The sequence below is a fragment of the Oryctolagus cuniculus genome, chromosome 18 (assembly GCF_051225735.1).
Source record: "Oryctolagus cuniculus isolate XC-2025 breed Fujian yellow rabbit chromosome 18, ASM5122573v1, whole genome shotgun sequence".
NCBI lineage: Eukaryota > Metazoa > Chordata > Mammalia > Lagomorpha > Leporidae > Oryctolagus > Oryctolagus cuniculus.
Genome location: NC_142884.1, coordinates 19,008,505 through 19,032,212, shown reverse-complemented (window position 1 = coordinate 19,032,212; position 23,708 = coordinate 19,008,505). Strand labels below are relative to the sequence as shown.

Sequence of the window (23,708 nt, the reverse complement as noted above, 5' to 3'; positions counted from 1 at the left end):
CTGGGTCGCTGCTTCTCTTCTCTGCCGGGTTCCTGTCTCATGACCACCAAGAACCAGTTCGAGTCCCGCCTGTTCCACTTCTGATCCAGCTCCCTGGGAATGTGCCTCGGGGTCCCAGTGCTTGGTCCTCTGCCACCCACATGATAGGCCCGGATGGAGCTCCTGGTTCCTGGCTTCAGACTCTGCCAGATCTGGCTGTTGCGGCCATTTGAGGAATGAACCAGTGGATGGAAGACCTCCCTCTCTGTTGGTCTCTGTCATTCTGTTCTTCAAATAAGTAAATCTTTTGAAAAAGTCGTGGCAAACTCCAGATAAAATTCATCCTTTTGGGCAATTTTAAGTGTACAGTTCAGTAGCATTACGTAGACTGGCACTGTTGTGCAACCGCGAGCACCAGCCATCTCCAGAATTCCTCACCTTGCAAAACTGAATCTCTGCCCTGTACGCACAAACCCAACGTCTGGCAGCTGCCATTCAACTCGCTCACAGAATCATACAGCACGTGGGCCTTTCTGCTTGGGTCACCTCACTTCATATGACATCCTCATGTGTAAGAGGACACCTCCAAACTAACTAATGTGAAAGCTAAATAATTTCCCATCCTCCATGCACACCACCCTGAGGGTACCCCATCACCTGTTGATGGGCACAGGGTGGGAGGGGGCACCGTATCCATGGAAATGCCACATCAATCTGGATCAGGACAGCCGGAACCTGGACCTCACTGGGGCAAATACTCCTATAAGGGACAGAAGATTTGCTCCAAGGGTGAGCCAGGTCGGAGTCATAAGTGGAGGCCGGGCAGAGCTGAGGGCAGACACAAGCAGGTTCCAGGGCCCAACACACAGACGGGCTCCCAAGCAGGAGGGCACGAGCCCAGCACTTCTTGCCCAAGTCCTGCACCCACGGGCGTGCACGTGGCAGGATGGTGAGAGCCCTTTCACAGGAAGGAATTGGGACTGACATATTTAGGACTGATGGAGAACACTGACTGTGCAGAGGAGCCTCCCAGGGAGACCTGAAATCCCTTCAAAGTCTGAGAGCCGAGGCCGACCCCATGGCTCACTTGGTTCATCCTCTGCCTGGGGCGCCAGCGAACCATATGGGCGCCGGGTTCTAGTCCCAGTTGTCCTCTTCTAGTACAGCTCTCTGCTGTGGCCCGGGAGTACAGTGGAGGATGGCCCAAGTGCTTGGGCCCTGCACCCGCATGGGAGACCAGGAGGAAGCACCTGGCTCCTGGTTTCAGATCGGCGCAGCACACCGGCCGTGGCGGCCATTTGTGGGGTGAACAAAAGGAAGGAAGACCTTTCTGTCTGTCTGTGTCTCTCACTGTCTCTAACTCTGTCAAGTAAATAAAACAAATTGAAAAGTCTGAGAGCCAGGCCTCCTTGCAAGGAGTCAGCGGCTTCGGGGGTGTGTGACGCTCTGGTCAGGTGAATCCACAGAACACAGACACCACCCATCCCCCTCCTTCTCGGCGCCCTCCCCATCCCACACCCTGGCTCTGGTTTGTAAACTCCCTCCTCCAGCGCCTCCCCTCTGGCTTCCTCGGGAGCCCTCCTGGCACCTCAAGTCTCCCAGGTGGCGGCCCATGCCCGCCCCGGGGACCAGGACACCCGCGTGAGGAGAGGGCGGTGGCGGGGGGGGGGTCCCAGAAGCTGAGCCCCGAGGGCGGCGGGGGAAGGGCGGGAGCCAGGTCCACGGTTCCCCGCGAGGGCCCTAACCTAGGGCGGACGTGGGCTGGGGTGTGCGGGGCACCGACACACCTGCCTACGTGCTCGAGTCAGGAACGCACACCTAGTGCGAGACAGCTCGCAGCAACCGCCCTCCGGGGTCGTCCGGAACAGCGCACGCGCCCGCTTCTGAAGCGACCCCCACCCGCACTCCAGCCTCCCCGCCTGCACCGACCCGGGCCCGACCGTCCGTGCGCGGGCCGCTCGCTCACCTGGAGCACCAGGACCTGGAGCATCTTCGCCGCGCCTCTGGCCCGCTCGCCCTGGACGACGCGCCCGGCGGCGGGCGTGGCGGGCGTGGCGGGCGTGGCGGGCGTGGCGAGCCGCGCGGCCCCTGCCGCCGCCCCGGGGGCGGCCCCTGCCGTCGCGCCGGACGCCTCAGGCCTCTGTGGGGGCCGCGCCCACCAGCTCGACGGGGACTCCAGCTTCCTGCCCTGGACGCGCCCCCGCCTGCAGGCCGGCCGCCACGCCCCCCAGTGCCGCGCCACGTCTTCCCACCCGACGCCGCCGCCGCGGGCGCGCTCTGGGCTCCTCGTCGGCTCCACCCCGCGCCCCCGGCCTCTCGTAATGGCGCCCGCCCCCGCGCCGGCCTCGAGGCGTCCAGAAGCCACGTGGGCGCCCAACGGCCCCGGACAACGGCCGGCCTTGCGCAGCGCCGCCGTGCGGCGGGGAGGCGCGTGGGGGCCCCGCGGTGCTGGGCGCGCGGCTCGCTTCCTGGGCCGCAGGGCGCCCGGGGGCTTGGGGACCTGGGCTGGCCTCCCCGCCGGGAGCGCGCGGGGCCTGCTGGGCTGTCCACCCCCAGCGTCCAGCGGGCCGCGCTCCCCAGGTCTCTGTGCGGGGCTTGCTTGTCTTAGCGGAGTGTGCACGACCCGGTCCTCTGAGTGGGCCGGGGTCTGCAGCTCCTGTGACTGAAGCAGTCACCAGAGTTCTCACTTGGAAGGCTCTGTCCCTGCACCCAGAAGAAGCTCCTGGCTTCTGATTGGCCCAGCTCTGGCCATCTGGGGAGTGAACCAGCTGATGGAAGACCTTTCTCTCTGTCTTTCCCTCTCTCTCTAACTAGCACTCAAATAAATAAATAATATTTTTTTTAAAAATGAAAGAAACCCCAAATCCTGGGCCAGGAAGCTTTTACAGCTGAATTCCTTAATATTTCAATGGGGGGTGGGGGTGGGCACAAGGTTTCTTAAGCTCTATGTGGAAATGTGTTAATTGATTGGGGCAACCAACAAAATAGTAGAAGACCAGATTAGAGAGAGCATGGGAATTGTTAGGTTCTGTGCTTGGGGGAGCAAGATGTTCAGGTAAGCCTCTAGTTTTAAAAAATAAGCTCGACTCTCTCGGTAACTGACTTTCAAGTAAACCTTTAAAAAAAATAAAAATTCAAGGAAAAAAAAAAAAGCTTGATTCTACAGGCCCCACAGGTGTGTGCTTGACGTCCCCCAGGAGGACCTTGGGAAAGGACAGGTGTGTGCCTGCGAGTCAGGCAGGAAGCTGCTGATGGGGAGCGTGGTGTTCACCTGGTGCTGGGGGGGGGGGGTGGCGAGGAAGCAGGCTACATACCTGGCAGGCCAGCACACCTGTCGACAGGTGAGACGTGGAAGGTCCCGAGCCTGAAAGGAGGTGGAGAACACGGGCAGGCGATGTGCCAGCGCGGTGGCTGGAGCCCCTGCGTGCGGTGTCCGTCTGCACTTGCATTCAGTTTCCTGCGATGTGCATGAGAAGCAGCAGGGGAAGGCCCAGGTGCTGGGTTCCTGCCACCCACGTGGGAGATGCAGCTGTATTTCCTGCTTTCAGCCCGACTCGGCCCTGCTACTGAGGGCACTTGGGGAATGAACCAGTGGATGAAAGATCTCTCTCTCTCCCTCCCTGCCTCCCTCCCTTCCTCCTTCCTGCTCTCTCTCTCTCATTTTGCATTTCAAATATATAAAATTTTTTTAATGAAGAATGCAAGGGACAACCTTTGTCTTTTTTTCTTTGATTAACTCATGCTGCAAAAGGTGATCCTGAAACATTGTCACAAACCTGCTTCCAGAAAGTGGAACTATTTGTACATCACAGTGGCCTTACCAAGCCCAGGGTCTTTGGCTCACTTGCAGATAGAAATTGACAAGGGGCCAATATGCAACCCAGAAGGGTTTATGGGGCGCTCATGCTCCAACACACGGACAGCACAGCAGGGTGAGCTTCCATCAACTTGCTGTCCTATGGGAGCCGAACAGGTGCTTTCATGGGGGTGGGAAGGCATGCCCGTTCCCCCAGTACACACGGCACTTCAATCTGGCTCAAACCCCCGGGCACAGGACAGCATTTGGCACCCAGCTAGGTGATCTGCACAGGCACCGCTGATTTGGCTTTCACTGTTTTTGCACACGACACACCACAGCAATGGTGCTCAATACCATCACCCCGGAAAGTTCACATGAGGCCATTTTGGGCATGCTTGAACGTTCAGGAGTCCCTACCAGGGCAGCAGGGGTCACTGCCGGTTAGGAGCTGACACTCCTCGCTCCTGATTGGTTTGGAGCTAGAAATGGACACGTGTCCAGTTGTGAGGAGCTTGATATTTTTCTAAATGAGTCCTGTTTCTCTCCTGTTGCACTGGGATGGATACTCAAAATGAGGCTGCAGCCACCCAGTCTCTTAAGACTGCAGAGTTTCAGAATCTGTACCTGTAACCTGCTCCCCCCTCCCCCAACTCTGATGCTAATGGGAAGATTTTTTGTTTGTTTTTTAAAAGACCTTGCACCATTGTTTTGGACATTTGGTGCAGCAGTTAAGACACAGCTTGGTATGCTGGTAGCCCCTATCAGAGTGCCTGGATTTGAGGCCTGGCTCCACTTTGAATTCCAGCTTCCTGCTCGCCTACACCCTGGGAGGGAGTAAGTGATAGCCCAAATATTTGGATCCCTGTGACCCACACAGGAGACCCAAATTGAGTTTGGGGCTCCTGGCTTCAGCCTGGCCCAGCCCTGGCTGTTGCAGACATTTGGGGAATGGATCAGTGGCCAGGAGATCTCTGTCTCTCTGCCTTTCAAATAAACAAATGTAAATAAAAATTCTAAAACTTTACAACATAAACAGGTAGAAAGAGAACAAGGTTGTGGAAAAAAGGAAGACGTAGTATGGTGCTGCCATATCGTCCCCATTGGGTGTCTGGGCCACTTTGGAGCAGAGCAGCTGGGGTTCAGGCTCTGTGGTCTGTAGGAACCCCCAGAAGAGCCCAGGGAAGAGTTGGCCACGTTAAGTGGAAAAAGAAAGCAAGGACTGATTACGATGACTTTGCATTTTGGGTCTGGATTTGCCACTCCTTTCCTGATGCGAAGACACCTAAAGCTTAAGAAAAACATTGGGGGCAGGCCCTTGGTGCAGTGGTAAAGCTGCTGCAGCCAGGTCCTATTAAGAATACCTGAGTTGAGGCCGGCATCCTGGCTCACTAGGCTATTCCTCCGCCTTGCGGTGCCGGCACACTGGGTTCTAGTCCCTGTCGGGGCACCGGATTCTGTCCCGGTTGCCCCTCTGCCAGGCCAGCTCTCTGCTGTGGCCAGGGAGTGCAGTGGAGGATGGCCCAGGTGCTTGGGCCCTGCACCCCATGGGAGACCAGGACAATTACCTGGCTCCTGCCATCTGATCAGCGTGGTACGCCAGCCGCAGCAGTCACTGGAGGGTGAACCAACGGCAAAGGAAGATCTCTCTCTCTCTCTCTCTCTCTCTCCACTCTGCCTGTCAAAAAAAAAATTTTACTCTGAGATTCTTATAATAAATTTAACCCATTTTTTGTGGTTGTGGTTGGTGTGTTCTAATTTCAGTCACTCTCTTCTAAGGTTTTGGCTTACGTTTCATGGCTACTTTCAGTGCTCTCCCTTTTGCATGAGGAGTTACACTCTTGTTTCTGACTGATTTGTAACATCACACGCTGTCTTTAATTCTACCAGCTACTCTTGCGCTGAAAAGCACTTGAACAGATATTTCTCTATTATCTCAGGTATTTACTCTGTCCTCTCATGTTTTTTCCTATTCTTTCTAGCACTATCCCTATATGTGAGAATATAGTCTGGAATAATTGAACAAAAACCACGTTATTTTTATCTTTAAAAGGTTGTTTTTAACAAAACAGGTTAAATTTTAATTTTTAACATTTGCAATGTCTTGTTTAAAAAAGATTTATTTATTTATTTGAGAGTCGGAGTTACACAGAGAAGAAGCAGAGGCAGGGAGAGAGAGGTCTTCCATCTGCTGGTTCGCTCCCCAGTTGGCCGCAACAGCCAGAGCTGTGCCGATCTGAAGCCAGGAGCCAAGAGCTTCTTACCAGTCTCCTGTCGCTGCCCCTCTTTGTGGAGGAACGACACAGGACCCTGCGCTGTTCTTTTGTCTGCTCGGCCCTCCCCGGGTTTGCTGCTGGTTCTTCCCGGGTTGGCTACCATCCCTTCCACCTCTGTGGAAGGGCAGTTCCCCCTGCCACCTTCCCCACTTCCGCGGGGGAGCGGCACACCGCCGGCCGGCTCTCTCGGGGGCTGCACAGGTGTTCCTTCAGATAGATGTTCCTGGTGCATGTTGTCTCTCTCCTCCTTCATAGTCCTTTTCCGCCAATCCCAACTCTGCTACCCACACGCTGAGTACGCTGCTCTCCTCCAATCAGGAGCAGGTCCTACAGTTTATTGGTTGAACTGGAGGCAGCTGCGTAGAAGCTGTTTCTCCCTTCTCAGCGCCATATTGTGGGAGAGCAGATGCATAGAATAAGTCTTAATTCCAGTAACAGTCTAGTCCGAGTTGCTCCCCACAGTCTCCCATGCGGTGCAGTTTCTCAAGGGCTTGGGCCATCTTCTGCTTTCCCAGGCCACAGCAGAGGTGCTGGTTCCAGTCCCGGCTGCTCCACTGCCAATCCAGCTCTCTGCATGTTTCCATGTGGGAAACCCGGAGGAAGCTCCTATCTCCTGGCTTTGGATTGGAATAGCTCACTCTGTTGCGGCCAGTTGGGGAGTAAACCAGCAGATGGAAGACCTCTCTCTCTTTCTCTCTCTCTCTCTCCTTATCTTTCTATATAACTCTTTCAAATAAATAAATAAATCTTTAAAAAAAAAAAAAGAGAGGAGCTGGATTGGAACCAGTGCCCGTATGGGAGGCCGGCACTGCAGGCAGCGGGTTTACTCAATACGCCACAGTGCCAGCCCCTACAGTGTCTTTATCTAGAGCAATTATCCAGGCTGGCACCGCGGCTCACCAGGCTAATCCTCCACCTAGCGGTGCCGGCACACCGGGTTCTAGTCCCGGTCGGGGCACTGGATTCTGTCCCAGTTGCCCCTCTTCCAGGCCAGCTCTCTGCTGTGGCCCGGGAGTGCAGTGGAGGATGGCCCAAGTGCTTGGGCCCTGCACCCCACGGGAGACCAGGAGAAGCACCTGGCTCCTGCCATCGGATCAGCGTGGTGCGCCAGCCGCAGTGGCCATTGGAGAGTGAACCAACGGCAAAGGAAGACCTTTATCTCTCTCTCTCTCTTTCTCTCTCACTCTCACTGTCCACTCTGCCTGTCAAAGAAAAAAAAAAAAGAGTAATTTTGCAGACTCTCTCTCTCTCTCTTTTTCTTTCTATCTCTGCCTCTCTGTAACTACGCCTTTCAAATAAATAAATAAATAAATATTTAAAAAGGAAAACAAAAAAACCAATATGTGATAGTCACAGAAAGAATTCTCTGGATCATGGGCTCTGAAGATTCTCCTGCTCAAAATACTATAGATGAAAAAACAAACAAAAAAGAAATACTATAGGCTTCTAAAAATTAATCAGAATCAAATATTTTGAATGAGCAGTGCATGGTAGAAGTCCTGATAATAAGTGTCAAAGTCAATTAATTATAGGAAGTAAGTCTGGATAATTACTCTATTTTTTTTTCTTTGACAGGCAGAGTGGACAGTGAGAGAGAGAGAGAGAGAGGTCTTCCATCCACTGATTCACTCCCCAGATGGCCGCAACAGGCAGAGCTGAGCCGATCTGAAGCAAGGAACCAGGAGCTTCTTCTGTGCCTTCCACACGGGTGCAGGGGCCCAAGGACTTGGGCCATCTTCTACTGCTTTCCCAGGCCATAGCAGAGAGCTAGATCATAAGAGGAGCAGCTGGGACTAGAACCGGTGCCCATATGGGACACCGGTCCCTAAGGCCAGGGCGTTAACCCACTGGGCCACTGCGCTGGCCCCAATAATTCCTTTTTAAACACAGTAAGCTGGGGCTGGTGCTGTGGCTCTGGCGTAGTGAGTTAAAGCCTCCTCCTGCAGTGCTGGCATCCCATATGGGAGCCAGCTTGAGTCCCGGCTGCTCCACTTCCCATCCAGCTCTCTGCTATGGCCTGGGAAGGCAGTAGAAGATAGCCCAAGTCCTTGGGCCCCTGCACCTGCGTGGGAGACCAGGAAGAAGCTCTGGCTCCTGGCTTCGGATCGGCACACCTGTGGCTATGGGGGCCAGTTGAGGAGTGAACCAGCAGATCGAAGACCTCTGTCTCTCTTTCTCTCTCTGCCTCTCCTCTCTGTGTGTAATTCTGACTTTCAAATAAATAAACGAATCTTAAAAAAAAAAAAAAAACAGTAAGCTTATTTCAGTGCAAAAATTTCGAAAGTCACATGACTTTTTCATAAAATGCAGCTTCCACTACGTTTTTGAAGGTCTTTTGTGAATGTGTAGATATTGCCTCACATTAATTTTTTTAAAAAAAAGACTTATTTATTTGAAAGACAGAGTTAGAGAGATAGAGAAAGAGAGAGAGAGAAATGTCTTCCATCTGCTGATTCACTCCCCAAATGACCAAAATGGCCGGAGCTGTGCTGATTAGAAGCCAGAAGCCAAGAGCTTCTTCTGGGTCCCCCACGCAGGTGCAGAGGCCCAAGGACTTGGGCCATCTTCTACTGCTTTCCCAGGCCATGGCAGGGAGCTGGATTGGAAGCAGAACAGCCAGACTTGGCCAGCATCCATATGGGATGCCAACACCACAGGCCTGGGCTTTAAACCCACTGAGCCACAAGCCAGCCCCTCACATTCATTTTTAAAAGTGCAGGTTTTACATGTCACAATATGTCAAAATTAGGGTCCATGTTGTGGCTTAACCGGTAAAGCTGCTGCCTGCTGTGCCGGTATCCCATGTGGGCTCCAGTTCCAGTCCCGGCTGCTCCACTTCCCATCCAGCTCTCTGCTAATGGCCTGGGAAAGCAGTGGAAGATGACCCAAGTGCTTGGGCCCCTGCACCCAAATGGGAGACCCAGAGGAGGCCCAGCTGCCATTGCAGCCATTTGGGGAGTGAACCAACGGACTGAAATTCTTGCTCTCTCTCTCTCTCGCTCGCTCTCTCTCTCTCTGCCTCTCTGTGACTCTGCCTTCCAAGTGAATTCAAGATTAAGCACTTTTGTTTTGTTTTGGCTGGAGGCACTCTATCACCAACAATGACAGAATACGGTTTGCTGGGCATCAGAGCAGAAAAGACACACAATTATTTTGAGCCCAGGGAGAACCCTGTGCCAAACAGGATTCACATCCGGCAACTGCTTTAGGCAAAGAAGCACCCAGAGCTGAGTGCCAGCTGCCCGTTGTCCACCTGTCCTCGGGGCTGGGAGCTTTCTCAGCCTGTCCTGGGTTTTCTGACCTTGCCACTCTAGGGGAGGCCTGGCCAGGGATGACCCAATGTCCCCTACACTGTGCTCTTCTTGTAGTTTGGACTGGGGTTGGAGAGTTTGGAAAGAAAACCAAAGAAATCAGGTCGCTTCTTGTCACCTGGCTTCCAGGTGCATGACAGCTGTGGCTGACCACGGGTTATCACCAGAGGACTGTCCACATCTGCCAGGGAGGGGCAGTAGCTCCCCCTGCTGGAGCGGAGTCAGCCATTGACTACTTAGGGTCTCTCTCAGGAGTATTTGTCTCTTCTCCATCCGTCTGCTTATGCAGTTATCTGTTTGTATCAGGATGCACTCACATGTGGGGTTTTATTCATGGTTATAACCCGATATTAAGTTACTCGTCTTGCTGCTCACCGGGTTCCAGATAAGAGCACAAGCAGCTGTCTCGGGCTCGCTTCTGCTAGCGTTTCCATGGACACCCTCGTCTTGTTGGAGCCAACACACTGTGCTCCTGCATCGGAGGCTGGGGGAGCTCTCTGGAGGGTCTAGGCAGAGCAGCACCGCCCCTTGGTGACCCGGCGTGTGGGCCTGTAGGGCTGCAGCCTCAGGGGCTGGAAGGGCTCGGGACAACTCAGTCTGGGGAGATGCCTCTCTCCCGATACCACCTGCTGGTGCTGATGGAGGCACAGGGCCCTTTAAACTGCCCAGGGGGTTCAAGGCTCAAGTTCAGGAAAAAAACTCCATTGCTGTGCTTACGCTGGTTTGCAGGTCATACTTGCTGCTTGTTATGTGAGTTTCCCAAGGCAATGAAAAGGTCGATCATCTTATCTCCTGCAACTTGGCTGCCATCAGACACCTAGAACAAGCCCCTATTCTACACCAAAAACTTCATATGGCAGAAAGCAACACAAAATCACTTTTCCCGGAGCTAACAATGAGCCAATGCAAACACCTAGTGCACTCTTGCAAGAATTGTGCCCCCTCGCCCCGTCAAGCCCCACTGCTACTAGCAGGAGTGAACCCGCGAGGACTTGCTCCTAAGAAGCTCTGGCAAGTGGACTTCACCCACATGAACTCCTTGGGTCAACTTAAGTTTGTCCAAGTGGTGGGAGATACTTATTCAAAGGCTGTATTTGCAGCAGCCCAATCCGGAGAAAAGGCTAGAAATGTGATAAAGGTGGTTAAGTCAGCCCTGCTGGTCCTCGGTGTCCCCTGGACAATAAAGCCTGATAACGGGCCAGTGTATACACCACAGGAATTTAATTCCTTCCTGAGGTCCTGGAACATACAGTGTGACACAGGTATCCCATACCTGTGAGAGACATGTGGGGTCAAGCCAGGGATGCTGCAGCCACGGCCGCCCAGGTCTAGGGGAGAGCACAGAGGTGACACAGGCCCTCCAACCACGGCTGTTCCTATTGTGCTGATCTGTCCCAGAGGTCACGGGCACTCACAGCTGCTGCTCTCCCACCCTGACCCAGTTCCCACAGGGCACAGCTGAATCTCAGGCATTGCCTGCAGGGTCCTGAGTGGGTCTCTGCCTGGGGCTGGGGGCTGTGGAGCTGCCTACGCTCTCCAGGAACACGGGGAAGCTTGCTGCCGCTGGGCACCGGGGTCACAAACTGGAGCAAACTCGTTTCCATGGAACAATTTAATACAGACTCAGCACCACCTGAGGGTGGCGGTGGGGGAGGGGGCGGGGAGGAGAGTACAGTGGCTCCTGGCACGGCTGTTGTCTTCCAGTGTCAGGGTGTCCTGGCCCCAGGAAGAGCCTGGGGGGTGGGGGCTCAACCAAGTGCATAGGATGCCGTGAAGACACACGGAAGGCTGCTGCCCAGCCTGGGCAGGACAGATGCTGGACTCGGCCTCTCTTCTAGGAGGCACCCATCATCCAGGTGCCCCACAGAATAAGAGGTAAGGAGGCCTCTGGCCAGGGAGGGCACGCGGGCCTGGACTCTCATCCCAGGGCTGGCTCTGGCCGGCTCCAGCCCGTGACTGTCCCCAGAGTGCATGGGGCTGCCATGCCAGTAGGGGGGAGTCTTCAGCTGTGGCCCCCAGGCAGGGACAGCCTGCATGGGCCCTGGTTCTGGGGGCTCTGAGGCCTGTGGAGGAGCCCACATCCACAGGCCCTCCCGGCTGCCAGCGTCGGAGGAGTCGTCCTCCCTGTGCTCTGGCCCGCTCAGGTTAGGGAGACTGGCGCACTGGCACAGGCCTCCCCACCTCGAGCACTTTGGAGACTCCATGGGGCTGGCAGAACCTGGAGACTCTGCGGTCCCCACAGGGGAGCCCAGGCCGAGGGGCTCTGGGCTGCCTTCCCAGCACTCCTCCTCCTCCATGCCTTCCATCTTGGTGATGCGGAGGCCAAAGCTTCCTGGAGGACGGATCATCACTGCACGGGTAGCGGGACCCCTGGTCTGCTCCCACACTGCCACTGTGTCCTGAATGGTGATTTTGGCCTTCGGAGCAGTGGGGGCAGGAACGTGCATCTGGGGGACGCGTGCCTGCCCCAGGGGCCTGCTGCACTGTTCGATGGCCTTGGCTGGAAGAAGAAGAGACGCGGTTTGCTTCTCCACAGCCCCTGTCTGGCCTGCAGGGTGCCTGCCCCGACCTCATCCTGGGGTCCCCATCACCACGTGTGACGCTGAGGACTCTTCCAGGCTGCTGGCCCCAGACGGGAGGGTGTGTGCAGCCCGGGCAAGGGGAGCCCTGGGACACCACCGGCTCCTCCTGCACAGCCCCACAGGGTGGATGGCCCTGAACTCCTTGCCTCACTCTCATCTCTGGGGACTAAAGCACCAACTCAGGACCCCGTCACCTACCCCACCTGACCTGCTGCGCCCTAACAGTGCATTGTCTGATTTCCCGCATCTGAGTCCCTCCTACATGGCTGGAAAGGAACTGAGCCTAAGATGATGGGGGTGAGAGCTGGGGCTGTGGGGCAGACATGGAGTCCAGTTCAGGACTTGGGGACAGGGAATGCAGTTTCTAAAGAGGTGGCAGGGGTGCCCTGTGTCCTCTGCCCCTGGGCCACTGTCTCTTTCCTGGTGAGACTGGGCTGTCACCGCTACTGTCCCAGGAGCACCCAAGGAGGCAGCACCTGGAGGCACAGTGGGGCCTCCCCAGTGCCTGGACAGCCTGCACCTGGGCCCCCACTTAGAGCCTCTAGAGCTGGGACAAGCCCATCTCTGCTCTGCATGGGGACCCAGGCGCTCAGGTCCATGATGGCAGCAGCAGCAGGGGAGGAGCACGGGGACCCCTCCCCACTAGAGCCCAGAAGCCAGCGATGCTCCGGGTCCCGCTGCCTTCTGTTGGCCCGAGGCTAGGGCTGCAGAGCCCACACTCTTGTTTTCTGCCGTGGGGCCACCAGCCCTGCCTCTGTGCCCAGCCCTGCTCGCAGGAGTGCACTCGGCCCCCACAACTGGGCTCAGGGCACCTGGGCCTTCCAGGGGTTCTCAGATGGCTGAAGGGGATCCAGTGCCGGTAGCCTTTACATCACTGCACAGGGTCTCCCACAGCCCCACCTCCCTCTAGCCCTGCCCACATGCAGGTGGGAGCCCCGCCCACCCCTGTCCTAGGAGGGTCCTGTGTGCAGACAGCTGTGGTCATCGGGCCAGGAGCCTGTGTGGGGTCAGTTGGGGAGGGGCCCCCTGGGCAGGCAGGGCCACTTCTCATCTTGCTGGAGTGGGGGTCCAGCTGTGCTCCAGGCTCCTGGGGGCACTGAGCCAGGGCACCTGCTCGAGACCTGGGCAGGGTAGCTCAAGGCGGGGCCTCCAATCCACTCCAGAGTGGGGGTCAGCCGAGGAGCCAGAGCCACAAATGTCCTGAGGACAGCTCCACGGCCCGGCCCCAGAGTGGTGGGGGGAGAGCCGGCACCCACAGGAGGATTCTGGGAAGCTGCCCGAGGCCCTGCCAGGCCATGCTGACAGAGCTTCAGAAAGCAGAACTGCTGAGCCCGGGGAGGACAAGGAGGACCAGGAAGAGGTGAGGCCCTGGGCGGGGATGTCAGGGCCTGGCACTCCCACTACTGACTCCCCCAAGGGAGCATGGGATGGGGCCGTGTGCTGGACTCACCTTCGGGAGGCAGGAGGCACTGGAGCTTCCCCAGCTCACGCATGGAGGCCCGCAGCTGCCTGATGACCGCGTCCTCGCTCAGAGACCAGGCCTGCTTCAGGGTCACCTGCAGGAACTCCCGGAGGTGGTCCCGGGGCATCTTCAGCAGGCGCTCTAGACATGGGGGTGGGTGTCAGGCTGGGAGGTGCCCTAGGGATGGCGCAGCCACCATGGCTGCTCCAAGCCCTGTCCCAGCACCAGACATGGGCTGCAGACACCCTTGGACACCCTTGGGTGTCACGCCAAGCACTAGAGGGACTGCTCAGGGGCCAATTTCCAGTGCGATGACCCTGGCCACTTCTCCTTGTGGTCTGTGGGGGCCTGGGATTGGGGATGCAACAGGGGGATTCTCAGTGCCCTCCTGAAGGGAACCCAGGCCTCCCCAACCCCCTCATCCCTCCCTCAAGCCCTGCTCACGAGGGACAGGCAGGGGACCCCCAGCTCCTCCGTCCCCAGCACCCGGGCCTCTGTGGGCCCTGAGGACTCACTGTTATGGATCTTGAGGGCCGTGTATGCCATGGCCGGGAGCACGTGCTCGCCCTCCAGGATGTATATATCCCATATTCTCAGAGCCAGGGGGAACGGCACCTGGGGACAGAGGCATTGGAGGACCCGCCGTCAGGGCCTCAGCAGGGCCCACAGGGGTGGGTGTGCAGTGTCACTCCCCTAGGACAGAGGGAGACTCCAGGAGGCTGATCACACAAGAAGGCCAGAGCTCCTCCTGGGAGGGGAGGGGAGGCCATGCCTCATGGCCACATCCCTGCCCACTCAGCGAACCAGACCCACAGAGGATGACCATGTCCTGTCCTGGACCCTGGGGGTCTGCACACTTTGGAAGCCACACTGGAGATGCCAGACACCCCAGGGACCTGGGGAGGGCTCAGCCCTTGGGCTGTGCTGCCACCAGCCTCTGCCTCGGGGGGTCTATGGATCTCCTGCCTCTCACTGTAGGGCTCTGGCCTTTGCCAGGCTCTCAGGATGGGTCCTGGTGGGACCTGTCCCCTCCTTGCTGGCTCTGAGGCTCAGCCTCAGCTTGGACCACCCTTAGCAGGGCTGGACAGGGCCTGCCTGGTCTGCACAGCAGGCTCCCTCCTGTGTCTGCTGGGGCTGGGGGAGCTCAGAGTCACAGGCCACCAGCACCAGAGAACCAGGCACTGGGGCAGGAGCTTCCCTGGGCAAGGGGTCCCCGGGGCACTTACCCCATCCAGGAAGCACTGGATGTACCAGTGGGCGGTGGAGTCCTCCAGGCACACACCCTCCTTCTCCTAAGAAGAGGCAGAGGCAGAGGGGGCTCAGGGCCCAGGGCCCAGGGCCCAGGCCTGACTCCCTCTAATCTGAGCCCTGGGGCAGAGCCCCTGGGTGCAGGAAGCCCAGCAGCAGGGGCATCCCCCCTCCCAGCCATGCAGGTTCCTGAAGGGACACAGGTCCCTCCTTCCACTCTGCTCTGGGGACAGCATCTCCCTTCAATCTACGCCAACTCTGGGGGACCAAGTGCTGGACAACAAACCAACACCCAAGCTGCCGTGGACCCCCGTAACCAAGGAAAGTTTTGGTGAGGACGTGGCCTCCCCTGGCTCAGGAAGCAGTCCCATGAGCCCAGAGCCCCCAAGAGGAGAAAGGAGATGCTTAACTTACCAGGTGTTTCTCCAGGGAGGGGAGCACGCGATGCACAATGAGCCCCAGGTGTTGCTGGAATCGCTCCAGTTTGGGGGTGTTTGGTTTGTAGAAACCTGAGTAGAATCAGCCACACCCCCACGTGAGAGCCTCCTCCTAGGAAGGCTGGAGAGCCCCAGGCCTGGGTGGGGTGCTTCTGAGCACTGAGGGTCAGGGGAGGCTGGACCAGGGGCAGGTGGGGATGAACGTGGCCAGGGCAGAGGATCTGCTTGGGAGGTGGGTGCAGGTGGGTGACTGTGTGCAGCCCAGGCCTGGCTGCCCCCTGGAGCCCGCTGGGGTGGGTGCAAGTCAGACTGGGTGCCTCCTGACCATTCCAAGACTCAGGAGCGAGGAGGGGTGACCCTACAGGGGATGCTGCCTTCCACAAGTTCCCTGGGTGTGGCTCTGTGCTTGAGAGTTGTGTACAGACGTGTGAGGCAGAAGAGTCAGAATCGACCTGAGTCACTGGACAAGGACAGGACCCCTTGTTCTGAAGGTTCTCACACCCAGGATGGCCATGGCCAAGCTGCAGGGCCTTTGGGTGGTGGTAAAAGAAGGGGGCTGGCTCAGTCTGGGAGGCCTCTGCCAGCCCTGGCTTCCTGGGAGCTCCCCCCCCACACTGTGACACTGTCCTGCACATTCAGGAGCCAGTGAGGGCCGTGCACGGACTTGCATGCACTGGGCCCCACACGCCATCCACCTACCGTGCATCGCGTGCTTCCTGCTTTCCATGAGCTGCACCAGGGCCCAGAAAGCGTCCTCCTCGGGCATATACATGAGCAACAGTGCCACCACATGGCTCAGACCCTGGCTGTAGCCCACCTCCTGCAAGATCCCAGAATACCTTTAGGAGACCTCCCCTGGCAAGAATGATATCCTAGGATGGCCCACCTCTCAGGCAGATCAGGGTCACCCACTGAAGGGTCCAGGAAGATTTAGGCACAGGGAGCCCCTGTGCCTGAATCCTGCCACTTGGTGTCAGCTGCCCAAGAATTGGAGCCCAGAGAAGTTCTCCAAGTTCCTGGAGGGAATCCTGCAGGGCCTGAGCTTAGGCAGCACAGGGGGAGAGCTCAAGTATGGACACCTGTTACCCCCAAGATGTCAGCATGGGCCAGGTTGCTGTGGGAATCCAGATCCATGCCCATGGAAGCTTCTGGACCCCTGAGCTCTGCAGGTGAGCCGGTGGCCCTTTCTCACATGAGGAAGAAGTAAGCCAGGAAGTGCTACCAGGACCGGAACAGGAGGTGTGCCTCTGGCATGGGTGCAGGCCTGGGCTTCCTGAATGCCAGGCCCCCCTGGGAACCAGGGCACCAGGCAGGGTTGGCCAGTGGCAGGTCAGGGGGGTGGGGATGTCCAGGCCTTGCTGGGTCACCCATGGAGCCCTGCGCCTGCTCCACTCATGGGAAAGTCTGAGTGGGTGGTTGTGGCAGTGGCGCTGTACAGAGTGGGATTCAGGCCCATGGGTCCAACCACAGGGCTGGTGGGTGTAATGGCATCAGTGGGACCCAGAGCAAAGTCGTACACCTGATCTGCCCTGCCTTCGCCCCCCGCCCCACTGCGTGGAATGCTAGTCCTGGGAGGGGCATCCCAACATGGCCAAGCTCCTGGGGTCTGGAGACCAGCCCAGGAGAAGGCTGCCTTTCTCCTCCCAGAACTTGAGGTTGGGTCCAAGAGGCTCAGAGCCTGGCCTCCACTGCTCTTCCTCAGAGCTGTGGATGAGCGAGGCCCCCTCAACCCAGGCTGGGATCTCTGTGACCAGGGGTGCCCTGCAGGGACTGCCGGGATAGCACCTGCGCTATGATCCCAGAATACTCACGGGATTGTAGACGGAATAGGCCATCAGTATGTGGAATAAGGCCTGTTGGCTGGAAGAGAGAGGACAGAGGCCGTGTGTCTTGTGCTGCCGAGGCTCTCAGTGCAGCTCTGCCTAACAGAGCCTGACAGCCACACGCAGGGCCCGTGACACTCTGCTCATGTGCAGTGACGTCGTCAGGGCACCTGCGTGTTGTCCACCATGTGGGTGAGCGCCGCCTGCAGGGACACGCACACCTCCCAGGGCGCAGTCACGTGCACTTTCATTTCCCAGGTGGGTGTTCAGGGCACAGGTGAGCGTCCCACTGTGGGAGTGCAGTCCCGTGGGTCCAAGCTGTGGAGAGTCAGCCTCCCATGCACGTTCAGCCTTGTAGGGAGCAGCACCCGGCGTCCTCAGTGGTTCTATTTCCCCCATTCCCACAGCTGTGCGCTGGTGCCCCTTTGTGGTGTAGGGAATAAGCGTGTGTTCATGCGCTGAGGAGGTGAATTGTGTGTGCGTTCATGAAGGGTCCCCCCCGAGCCTGTGTTCCCGGGGTACTGGGGGGCTGCCCACTGCTTCCTTGTGACTGAGTTGAAGGGCTCCTTGAATATTCTGGAAACAACACCTTTATTAGATAGATTGCTACTATTGTCTCCCCTGGTGTTTCTTTTCATTTCAGTCTCTCCACAGTGTCTTGGGAAAGTTTGTGTACTATAGAAAAGGCAAGTTTGTTTTCTGTGCTCAATGAACTGTTTTAGGCTTGCACCCAATCTTCCCTAGGGACCCCATGTGCCCCAGGACCCTTGCTCCTCCCACCCGCGGGTCCTCCCCAGCCCAGAGGCCTCACTTCATTCCGTAACGTTCCCGGAACATGAGGTGGTTTCTGAAAGTCCATGCGATGGCGGAGTCGATGTGATGGAAGTGAGTGGCGCCCAGCCTGGCCAGCTCTTTCATCTCCTGCAGGGCAGGGACAAGGGGGGGGCAGCCTCAAGAACTGCACAAGCCCCATTGCCACACAAGGACCTCAAGTCCACGTCAGCTCTTCTGGCTGACAGGGAGTTCCCTGCAAGCGCTCATTCCTTTCTGGGTCCCACCTTGAGGGAGGGTCATGGGCTCCCTAACTTGCCTCAGTGCCCACGTAACCCTGACGGTCAGCAGCAGACAGGGGCTCTGAAAGGTCCCTGTGCACTCCCCCTGCCTGCCTCAGCTCTCAGCACGACGTGGTCTGCCCCCAGCCAGGCTTCTGAGCCTCCTCACTGGCATCTCATGCCCTGCCCTCCAGGAGTCAGCCACAGCCTGACCACTGCTCCATGCTGCCCCCTGCTGGAGGGGCCCATCTCCATCTCGACATTGCAAGCCGCCCTTGGCTTGGAGCTGAGCCTGGGCAATGACTGTCTCCAGGCCCAGCTCCCAGGGCCAGCCCCAGACTGCAGACTTGGGGGAGGCAGGGTGGGCCACACAGCTGGGCCCTGCTCCCTGATGGCAGCCAGGGGCCATGAGAGCCAGCTGCAGCTGACAGCCCTCTGCCCACACCAGTCCTCACTCCCTCCTTTCCCAGAAGCATTGAGAGCTGTGTGACCATTGGAGCGGCCTCTCCAGGCAAGGGCAATGCCAGGGGCTGCAAGTCCATGTGAAGGCAGGGCCAGCTGTGGGCAGGCCTAGGTGAGGGCCGGCCAGCTGCGGGCAGGCCATGTTAGCACAGAGCCTGTGGGGCTCCCTACCTCACACCATTGTGATCTCATCCTGGGAGACCCCCGCCCATCAGGGACCAGCAAGTCCTCTCTTCTGGCCGTATGCCAAGCTGCCCAGGTGAGCTCAGCAGAGAGCAGGTTAAAGCCTCTGGCACAAAACACACCTGTCCAGTCCCAGCTGGGTCTGAGGAGACGTGGAGGAGGCACTGACTAGGATCTAGGGAGAGGAAGGCAGGATGGGGAGGAGGCTCCTGAGGGCTCAGTGAGGGACGGTCCTCCACGGAGACTCAGGCTCCTGAGCAGGCCCGAGCAGGCCGGGCCCCCTTGGGCTGAGTGCAGAGCCGTACCGCGTATTTGCCCGGGTTCTGGGCCTTCCTCTTGTCCACCTCCAGCATCATGGCCCACACCTTCCCGCGCACCTGGGCAGGGATGCCTTTGTAGATTCTGCGCTGAAACTACAGGAGAGAGGAGGCTCTGGTGAGTGCTGAACGTGGCCACTCGTGGAGGCAGCGCAGGGTGAGACAGCAGAGGGAGAAGCCAGGGGCTCCCTGTGTATTGGCAGAGGGAGGATCTGCCCAGATGGGGGCCTTATGACCCACAGTGACTGGAGGGCCAAGGGCTCAGGGGCACCGGCTCTGCCGTGTACGGAGTGGCCGCTACAGGGCTCCTGGAACCACGCCTGCCCTGCATCTGGGATTGTCTTCAGCAGTGACTTCAGATTTTCTACCAGGACAGTGTCCTGTGTGTATGGGGAGGTGTGCCCATGACCTGTGTCTCTAGGGACTGGACAGTTGCCCCTGGGCATCTGAGAGGCAGGCGGTGCCTGGCACAGGAATGGGCACTGCTCAAACCCCAATTCAGCTCTCAGTGTTCCCGAGGGGCCCTCATCGCCACGGTACCTTGTCACTGCCGCGGTATTTACTATGGTTCTTGATCATCTTTATCCACTTCTGGATCCTTCTTACCTCCTGTTTACGCTGGAAAACGAGACAGGATGGCGTGAGCCCAGCTTGGGGCTCTGAGAGGGGCCCTCGGATGCAGCTCAGGAGCTCTGTGGGCGCTCAAATGGAAGGAGCCAGAAAAGGCACAGACCGTGAGCCCCAGATCTTCTGTCTGGGGGAGCATCGGTGGCCTGGCCTCTGACCCGAGCTGCCCCTTCGTCAAGGAGAGCCCCTGAGCTCCAGCCAGGTCACTCCCAACCATGCCAATGAGTCAGGGCGGCCGACAGCAGACACCCCTGAGCTGCGGCTCACTTCTGGGACAGGTGAGTGTGGTAAGATGTCAGCAGGTGCCGTATAAGTACCGCATCGCGGGACCTTATGGCGCTCCCACTCACCACTGCCGAGCCCCACGTGCCCCCTCTGCCCAGCTCTGCTTCCAGATGACTGGCCCATGGCCAAGGACTTGTCCTTACCTTTGCCCCCGGGGTGCTGTCTTGGGGCAGCTTCTGCTCACTGGAAAGCAAGGGAGGCGGAGAGGTGAGGACAGGACCACAACAGGCACCGCGACCTCCCTAGTGGGCCAGGGAAGGACCAGCTTCATCCTCTCAGCCCAGGGGACTGAGATGGGGAGGGAGGGGCTGGTGACCATGAGCACAGGGAGCCTAGGGCCAGGCAGGGGCCCTTGCTGCCAGTGGGGGGCTCCAGGCCTGTCAGAGGTCCACCTTCGTGGGTGTGTGGCAGCCCCCCACAGCGGTTGGGGGGTGGCTGTCCTGAGCAGGGCCAGACTGCCCAGGGCTGAGGCAGCTATATCCCCACATCAGCTCTGCCCAGGACGTCACCCTGGAACTGACCGAGTCCGAGTGACCTGCCTGAGAGATGCTCAGTGCTGTGAGTGTGCACCTGGGGCTCGAGGCACCTGGGACCCCTACACCCCTCAGGGTCCCCCACTGCCCACCCTCCCCCCTGTGCCCTGGCCTCCTGAGGTCATGTGCCCCACCTCACCCCTCCTCTGTCAGCCCGGACCCTGGCCATCTCTCCACCACTCTGCTCCTGCTTATTCTCCAGGTTCTGGCACAACATGGAGCAGAAGCCCTTATCCCCGTGCTAAGGTGGGCTGCTGAGTCATGCCAGAGATGGCCCGAGATGGCTCCATCCCTCCAGGTCACCGGAGCCCACCCTCCAGCAACGGGGCCTCTCTCCCCGACATCTGTGGGAACAGCCTCCACGTCCGACTCCTGCCCCCAAATGCTGACCAGTGCCTGCCTGTGACCACAGCTGGGCTCAAGGTCGGGGCCGGGGACAGGTGTGCCGCCTCATGTTGGGGTTTCTGACCCCAGTCCCGCCCTGGGGTGAGCTGGGGTGTGGAGGACTCACTGCAGGAACCCAAGCCTGTCTGGGACGAGGCAGCCGCCCTCATCGTCCTCTTCTTCGGGCACCAACAGTGCCGCTCCTCGGCGTCCCTGCAGCCGAGAGGGGACCCGGATGAGAAGTCACTGGGGAAATGTCCACCTGCCCCCTCCCCCGTGTCCCCAGGGAGGCTGGGTCTGGCTCTCACAGGCACAGTCCTTGAGGCAGGGCCCCACCTCCTCCCCCAGCACCCTGGCCAGTACCTGCTCATATTTATTGATGAGCTCTGCTCGCTCCTGGGCCCTCCGGGACCTCAGGGCGTTCATATCCAATCTGTAAGACACACACGCACATGGGAGCCAGTACTGGGGAGCCCACAGGAATGCTGCTTTGAGGGCTGTCCCCCTGGTCAGAGGTGGGGCAGCCACACAGCCAGGCAGGCGGGCACCTGGTGGCCGGGTCCTTGGATTATGACTTGTGCAGAGCTCATTGACTACGGACGGTTGGGGAAGGACAGCCCCCACCTTGCCTCCCCTGCCCTTGGAAAGGATGCTCCTCCCCCAGGCTGGCAGCCACGTGTCCTCCAGGGGGCCCAAGTCCCAAGTCTACGGGGCTCCCTGGCCTGCTCCCAGCTCCCGCATCTCTGGGGCTCTCAGAGCCGGCCTCCCTGCCCACCTGATACCAGCTGACCCGACACCTAGTCTTGAACCCGTGTCCAGACACAGACTCACACCCAGGCCCATTCAACACTGGTGACCAGCAGAGCGGGAGGAATGAGACGACTGTGTACACGCTCTGCACACAGGGGCAGCACTCAGAGCTCCACCACATCGCCCATGGAATCCGGTGTGGGAGACCAGGGCCGCCCCCCTGGCGGGACCTTCCCCACGCCACAGCTCATTAGAGCCAGTGCCACTCACCTCCATCGGGAATCCATGTGATTCTCTGAAATGCGCCTGCTGCCTACACTACCAACTGGTCAGTTGGGCAGTAGACGCACTACTGGCCTCTGGTCGCCTCCCAGCCCAGAGTGCGCATCTCAGTGACTGTGACATCACAGAAGCCTGCCAGCCAATCCCTAGTGGCTCTGCTGTGGCAGGGCTCAGGGTCCTCAGGCCTGGCTTCATTAAAGGTCACCACAAGTGGGGCCTGTGTTCTCCCCAGGGCCCAGGTGAAGAGGGCAGGGCTCTGGCAGAACTGCCCCGGAACCAGGGGTGCCAGGGCCCTCTGCCACCTGCCGTCACGGTCCCAAGTCTCAGGCAACCGGCACCTCCCGCCCCTCCTTTCTGCCTCTGCAATTGTATTACAGCCCAACTGTGAAGGCCTCTTTCTTAGAACAGAAGGTCGCATAGGGAGTCCCACATAGACCTGTCCCCACACTCCGGGGCTGCCCTGCCATGACCTGAACTGAGACTCCCGGGGGAGCAGCCTCCTGTCCTACCACAGGCCCCACCCCAGCACTGCCACCCTCTGCTGCCCCTCCTGCTCTGTTCCAGCCCTTCTTCCCTGGAGTTGTAGGAGGTGGACACAGGGGTCCTCTGGGATGGAGGCAGGGGAGCCTCCCGCTGAGCACCTCAAGCCAGTGTGGCCCAGCCTGTCCAGAGTGGGAACCAGGGCCCTGTCCTGGACACGGGCCAGGGCTTCAGGCACAGAGCACTGAGAACTCCTGGGCACCAGCACCTGAGCCGCATGCTGGTAACACCGGGCTGCTGCTGACCATCAAAACAGGGACAGCACGCGTCAGGCCGCAGGCAGGAGTAGCCACAAGCCCGCGGCTCCCCGGGGTGCTGATCGCAAGGTTGCTCCCCCTGGGAAAGTGGCTCAGCCCTCCCCCAGCACCTCCTTGGTCCTGGGCCCCACACTGCCCCTAGGCTGCCACCTTGGGGCCACAGTCGGTTCTTTTCCCTTCAAGGGCCCACTGCTCTGCCTCCCTGCCCACTTCCCCTGCCCTGGCATGGAGACCACAGGGTGCAGGGCCCTGGTCACCCACACACCTGCTGGCCTCCTCTGTGGAGTGTGAATGAGTGCACCGCTGTGTCGTGTCCAGAGATGCTGTCCAGCAACACTTGGGTTTTAACTGATTCTTTTATTCCCCCTCCCCACTCAGCTTCTCAGCTTTAAATTGCATTGTAAACTCTTTGGAAGACTCACAAAGTGCTGTAAAATAACACAGCGAGTGCTGAATGGGGACCACTCAGCTTCAGCAGTCAGATGTTCCTAACTGGGTGGAAGACGCCCATTCGTTTTCCTTTCTCTGCCTGAGTTCAAACTCCAGATGCCTAGGCTTAGTGTTCTCCACATTGCATTTTCCTTCACTGGGGGGGAGGTTTGTTTCCCAGAGTCCGTGTGCAGGGAGCATGGGTGCATGGGCCCCAACCCAGCTCCTGCATGGACTGATGCTGGCCTCCTGGGGTGGCTTAGGGTGCACAGGGGTGAGTTCCCATTGTTGTTGCTACAAATGTTTCCTTATCATCAAGGTGTTGTTACATATGTTTAATTCATGGATCTTGGGGGGTGGTTGCTTCCATCCACTGTTCCCCTCAGCATGGGCCTGCAGTGGCCAGTGGCTGAGGCCTTAAAATAAATAAATCTTTAAACAATAAAAATTAAAGTTCAAAATAAAAGCAAGTTCCTCTACTTCTCTCCCTCTTTCTCTCTACATCTTTGACTCTACCCGCCTCTCCCTGCACCCCCATGGGATGTTGGCCACCATGTTGGATGCAGCACGAAGGCCCTCCAGAGACGTGAGCCAATCAGCTCGTGTGGCTTGGACATCGCCCCAGTCTGTGGGATTCTGTCACAGCAGCAGAGAGCTGACCGAGACACCTGGTGTCGCCTGTGTCCTCACTGC

The 23,708-nt window shown here is 58.4% G+C and overlaps 1 protein-coding gene across 1 annotated transcript in view; it reads right to left on the bottom strand.

Annotated features, from left to right (window-relative positions):
• LOC103347332 (uncharacterized) overlaps nt 1-23,708 on the bottom strand; it is a 47,234-nt gene that overhangs the window by 5,427 nt on the left and 18,099 nt on the right. Inside the window, exons 3-4 of the mRNA XM_089319072.1 lie at nt 3,294-3,343; nt 1,946-2,447 (exon numbers count right to left, since the gene is read on the bottom strand). Of these exons, the coding sequence (XP_089175198.1) occupies nt 1,946-2,447; nt 3,294-3,343 (552 nt within the window). The remainder of the gene's footprint in view (nt 1-1,945; nt 2,448-3,293; nt 3,344-23,708) is intronic.